The 6,000-nt window shown below is 36.8% G+C and overlaps 1 protein-coding gene across 1 annotated transcript; it reads right to left on the reverse strand.

Moving 5' to 3' along the window:
* Nucleotides 1-1,311: 1,311 nt before the first annotated feature.
* LOC146617520 (uncharacterized) lies at nt 1,312-5,371 on the reverse strand. Its single transcript, XM_085373475.1, has 7 exons — nt 5,311-5,371; nt 4,774-5,112; nt 4,353-4,625; nt 4,198-4,218; nt 3,380-3,481; nt 1,800-1,819; nt 1,312-1,389 (listed from the first exon to the last, which is right to left on the reverse strand). The coding sequence occupies exons 1-7, from the start codon at nt 5,369-5,371 to the stop codon at nt 1,312-1,314; spliced, it is 894 nt and encodes a 297-aa protein (XP_085229601.1).
* Between the last annotated feature and the right edge of the window lie 629 nt (nt 5,372-6,000).

The raw sequence follows: 6,000 nt of genomic DNA on the forward strand, positions 1-6,000 counted from the left end.
TGTATTTAAACAGAACAGGCAGTTAAGTATTTCATGTGATACTTTTATAGTAAAACATAATAATGAGGGCAAAATGGCAATAAAGCACACAGTGAAGTTAAACTCTTGTCATCAGTTACATTGCTGTCACAACCCATATGGAAAAGAAATAGTGAAAACTTATAAAAGACTTGCATAAGATGTGGCCTACTTCATATAATGGATCATATAAAGCTTATATGATTTACTCATGAAAGTGGCCACTTTCTCATTACTTTCATATATTGTTTTAGTAAGTATCCAAAACATACACGTTTCATTTATATGATTTTTCAAGCAATCTTATATCTGTTTTCACTCTTGTATGCTTTTCATACAAGTTTCACACAAGACAGATACAAACTTTATAAGATTTATATATATATATGTCTTTTCCATATGGGAATGTGAGCTGTCCACACACAAATGTACACACATGATAGAAAATGCTTCATAAATACTTTCAGTTATATTTTCACGAGTTATAACAAAAACAAGTTGTTACAGATCACATAACGCAGAGTGACGGATGATTTAAGAACTATCAGTCATTCGGACTCTGACAGGTAAATGATGCATCTACATGTTCATGTTGGATGAAGGTGAGATCAAACTGTTTCATTCAGATTTATATGCAGGTTAGAAATTACATTTGCTTTTTGATTATTATTATTGTTAAACAGAAGAAGTGGACTTTAAAGCAGGCTGTAACACTGGAATCAGGTTGAGAGTTTTATGACAAAGACTTTGAAAATGCAGGTGAGGGTGAATGGTTCCAGCTGCTGGGTTTGGTGAGTGGTGGAGGAAGAGCAGGCAGTTATTCCAGAACTGAGTATTTGATCAGGAGGAGGAAATTTAAAGAAATTTAAGATTAGTCAGAGGAGAAAACAGGAAATGCAAAGAAGTCAAGGTTCTTCTATGGAGACTGAGTGATGCTACAGACACACCTAACACAACAATCTAGAAATGACTGAGTGGATGAAAGTGTGTTTAAATGGCTGTGATTAGGTATTTGAGACAGATGTAGCTGATCAGTCTCTCTCTCACAAACACAACATATGGAGAGACAAAAAGAGTAAAAGCAGAGGGAGAGAGACGGTATGTAGCTCGACACGGGAGGTTTATGTGAACATGGCAGGAAACACTGTATGATAAAATCCTCATCTTACTGGATGAAAAGTGGAGTGTAAGGACATTGAAAATCTCGTGAGTCTGTGTTCTTCACATATAAAATGTGATGAGATGATCTTCAGCAGAAGTCACCTTGTTTCTTTGCTGAGTTGATGTTAATGATCAGTGGAGTCTGACAGAAGCAGAAGGGTCTCGAGAGTTTTCAAAGGTCACTGTACCGTCATCTTCATCATTCTGCACCTGTGGAAAACAACACAACACACTTTAGATTCTCTCATATAACTGATATTCATATGTTTGGACTGTTTGGAGTTTTCAGGTTTGTGTCTGCATCATCTCCGTGCACAGATTATTTTTTCTTTAGAAAACCGTCACCCCCCCAAAAAAAATTATTTCCTGAGATAACATGTAATTTCACTCTAACAGTGAGCACAGTGTATTCTTCTCTTTAGTCTTCTCCTGTGTGTATGTTCACAGTTCATAGGAACAAATAACTGCATTTATCAGCTGTAGGGACCCAAAAGCAGACTCTACAAAACAAGCAGGCAGGATTTAACATGACATATTTACACGTGGTTGACAGCAGTCCAAGAGTACAAAGCTCCAGTGAAGACAAACAAAAAACAGAATCCCACTTACTGAGAACACACGGTAGAAAACAACAGAATACCTGAGAAGGAACAAAGAGGAGATAAATACACACAGGGAAAACTTGTGGAAGTGGAGATGCGGTACGGATAAACAGACACAATCACAGACAGGAAGTTTAACTGAAGCACGAGATTAACAAAATAAAACATGAAGTATATAAACAAGTAAATACTTAATGCAGAGATGAAGACTTGACTAGATACAAGAGAACACAGAAAACTAGGGCTGGGTATCGTCTCTGATTTCTTCTATTTAAGTCGATTTGAATCAGGGAAATTTTACCTCAGTCAAAATTGTTACAATTCTGACCACTTATCCATATTTTTACATCTATAAACAGAAAGCTGACACTTGTGAGACTTTATCAGAAGTGTAAGCATCACAGCAAATGACTTTGTGTCCAAGTAACTGAGGATAAAACACAGAAAAACATGAAGGAGAGTTTCCTGGCCTGGCTAAAAATATTCTGCAATAGAACACAAACTGAAGAAAACCATGAATCCGCATATGAACATTACCAAATGCTGCTGAAGTGAAGCAGAGCAAAGTTACAGAGGTATTAATAGGGACACAGCTAAGCATTTCGCAATTTGGCAGAATTTTAAAAAGTTTAAATTTCTTCTGTATCGAACACCAGAAATGTGGCTTTCTTGTTGGAGGTCATTTTTGAAAAGAAAACCAACAACAACAACAACAACCAAAACAGCGGCCGTCAGCACTGTACACAATGGTAGGCTGGTGCGTAATAAGCAAACGAATAAAGCAGAAAACAGAGATTTGAGATGGGAAACACTGAGAGAGAGCGAGCAAGAGAGAGAGAGAGAGAGAGAGAGAGAGAGAGAGAGAGAGAGAGAGAGAGAGCTGTGTAGGAAGTGTGATTTTATCGTGGTGGGAATTAATAACAATATTTATCAAATGTGAAGCGTAGTTTGTATCTTCTTTCAGTGAATTTTGGTCAGAAAGTAATGAAACCTGTAGCATTAGAATCTGTGAGCCGGCGACGTGTCCGTGTACGTGGCGTCGGGTGAGAAAGCTGACAGCTCGCTGATTCTGATGTTTCAGGTCCGCACTTTGTGTGGAATCCATTATCTGCTCTCATTTACTGTTTTTGCTGTGTGGTGGTTGTTGAAATTAAAGTTTTAACCTGAGCTTCTGGTGTTTCTGGCAAAATACATTTAAATTTAAAAAGTTATTTAGGATTTTAATGAATCGATATCACGTTATTCAAGCTAAAATCGATTTTAATTGGAAAATTGATTACTGAAACCCACCCCGACACAAAACACAAAACACTTGGAAACAAAAAACTCCAAATAGATTTAAATGTTGTTTAAATGTAAATTTGTGGAAATTCTTTAAAATTATCTTTATGTTGCATCCAATAAATTACAATTAAAGAAGATTTCAGAATCCAAAAACATAAAAACCATAATCATGATCAATTATCTGAATATTCAGTGTTTATACTCACAGTCCTTTTTTCCTTTTGTGGTTTGTTTACTAAAAGAAAAAGAGAGAGTAAATTTCAACTTCATCAACGCGTCTCTGGTATAAAAGTTTAATCTGTGAATGTTTTCACCTTTAGTCTTTGCCCACATGTTGACTGTAACAGCAGATATTAAGAGCACTGCTAAACCCACAGACATAATGATGCATCTCAACAATGATGGAAAATCTGAATCTTCAGGTTTTGTTTCAGATTTTTGTTTTATGGAGAAAAAACAAAGATTTCACATATTATAAATACAGACAGTGTTATAGGTTGTAGTGAGTATATGTTTTGTGTGTTTACCTTTATATTTGCAATATTTAAATATCATTACAAAGTCTGGAATTGTTCTCACAAAAATAAACACTTAATATAAACATTTAGTACACCTTCAGCTGTACAGCTCCAGCAGAACAAATACAGATTTTTTAAAAAGGTGTTCTTTTAGAAAAAGCTTTGTTACCTTTAAAACAATAACGATATTGCTGCTCTGTGTCACTGTGTGTTATTAAGGTTAATATGCTCACTATATGTCACACCTCACACATTACACAGTGATAACTCAAAAAAGCAGATGAAGGTGAGATGTTGTAAAGGTCACGGTGGCAGCGCTGCCTGAAGGTAATATCTGCATATCTGCGGATTTCTTTTCATTTGTTAAACTCCTTTAGTTTTCTTCCATGTGATGAATGATGAACAATTAAGAGTTTGCTAAACATAGAGGAACAAGAACAGACAGATATAATGAATCTGTAAAACCAAATGATAATGTTAATGTGGTCACTGGTGCAGTTATGATGAGCTGAAAACAACAAATTGTAACAAGAGACTGAAACGCACTGAGAGTGACTGAGCAAGGTAAAAAATGAATGATAACACAAAGAGATGGACAGAAAGAAATATTTTGCCATCTGATGATTTATCCCCATCTGAACAAATACACAAATTTAAAAAGAAGAGTGTTCACTTAGGACAAACTTTGTTATCTTTACAACAGTCATGACAAACACAGGTGTGATATTTCTATTTTGTGTTATTGTGTTATTAAGGTTAATATTCTCACCTGTTGTCCCACCTGAGGACTGACGGCTGAAAGGAAACAGCTGCACTTTCTTACTGTACTTATTCATCACATTACACTTTAATAACTCAAAAATCTTCTGATTAAGGTGAGATGTTGTAAATGTCACAGTGGCAGTGCAGCCTGGTGGTGATATCTGCATGTCTGAGGATTTCTCTTCACCCTCATAGATCCACTGTACTGTGTGTGTACATGGATCATACTCCAACACAGAGCAGGACAAGATGACTGTACCATTGTTCTCATCTTCAGTCACTTCAGTCGTACAGATGGAGACATGTTGAGAGAGAAAAACAAACAATAAAGATAATTAACTTCATCACTGTGGTCATACTTACTGTAACATTTTAGTTTGTTTCTCTAACAGGACATTTTGATGTGAAAGGATGATGTAAATACTCACTGTCGATGATGGACAAAGAAGAACAGGATTTTCCACAGTGTTGTTGGTCTTGTGATGTGTAGTGTCTGCAGGTGTAGTGACCAGCATCATGAACTGTGATGTTCTTTATGACCAGAGAGCAGTTTGCTGTAACACTCAGTCTGTCTGATGTATTTTTGTGCTTTTCTTCAATCAAACCAAGATGAATCAGCCTGACTGTGTCAGCAACATTCAAACGTCTGAAGATCCAGTCAGTTCTGTTACACTCAGGCTGACCAACTGTCACATTTTGACAAGGCAAAGTGACCTCATCACCAAGTCTGACCAGGAATGTGGGGCCGCGTTGTCCAGTTACTGCTGCTGTGGAAAAGAGAAATACATTTGGAAAATAAACTGTAACATGGATATGACTGTGATGTTCATAGTTAGTGTGAGAATTAGCTCACCTCTGGTTTCAAAGGTTCAACAGAAAGTTGCAAACAAAACATGGCTGCCTCAGTTAGAGGATGAATGATGTAACATCAGGTTATTCATTTATAATGTGCTCTGTGTTCTTACCTTTAAACTGAAGCGTCAGTATCAGGAACAGAAACATTTGAATCCATCTGAACTCAGCCATCGTGCTTCTCCGTCTCTCTCAGTCTCTACTCTTGCTCTCACGTTCACAAGTGAGGCAGTAACAAAGATGAATACAGCACTGACTTCCTGCTCACTTCCTCATAGTGACATCAACAACACACTTGCTGGATGAATTTGGTTCTCAGTATGGAAGATCTCTAACTTGCCTGTGACGTTTAAACATCAAATATATGAAAAAGCTTTTCCACATTCTACGTTTATTCGATGCAATTTGCAAGTTTTTTGTTATTTCAGTACGTCACAGGGAGGACTCCAGTAGAGGAGAATAGAGGAAGTTAAACGTGTGAAAACTAAGAGCTGAAATAAATGTTTTCATGAATGCATCTCTTCTGTAAATGTAGTTTATTCTGCAAAAGCAGAAAGTGTGTTTGATCATGTTTCTCGCAGCACAAATTAGTTTGTGATGGAATTCAAGTCTTTACGTCCACAATGAAACATAGTGATACTGCAGCAGTCACCACTTTGAGCAGCTAGATAAAAACACAGATAAGATGTATTAGTGGTCTGAGACCTTTTGGCACCTCATTGCACCAATGAAGTCATTTATTTCTGAGAAATGAAGGGGAAGTGTTTTGTTGAGACGGTTGGTACAACAGCAGCAGAGCTCTG

Source organism: Diplotaxodon limnothrissa, linkage group LG15 (assembly GCF_057381915.1).
Source record: "Diplotaxodon limnothrissa isolate DT_005_m linkage group LG15, D_limnothrissa_male_GT1.1, whole genome shotgun sequence".
Lineage (NCBI taxonomy): Eukaryota > Metazoa > Chordata > Actinopteri > Cichliformes > Cichlidae > Diplotaxodon > Diplotaxodon limnothrissa.

Coding starts and splice junctions, on each gene's coding strand:
- LOC146617520 (XM_085373475.1), bottom strand. CDS start 5,371: ATGGCTGAGTTCAGATGGATTCAAATGTTTCTGTTCCTGATACTGACG. Junction 4,219..4,352: donor GTCCTCAGGTGGGACAACAG/GTGAGAATATTA, acceptor GTATTTGTTCAG/ATGGGGATAAATCATCAGAT. Junction 3,482..4,197: donor TGGGGATAAATCATCAGATG/GCAAAATATTTC, acceptor CAAAACCTGAAG/ATTCAGATTTTCCATCATTG.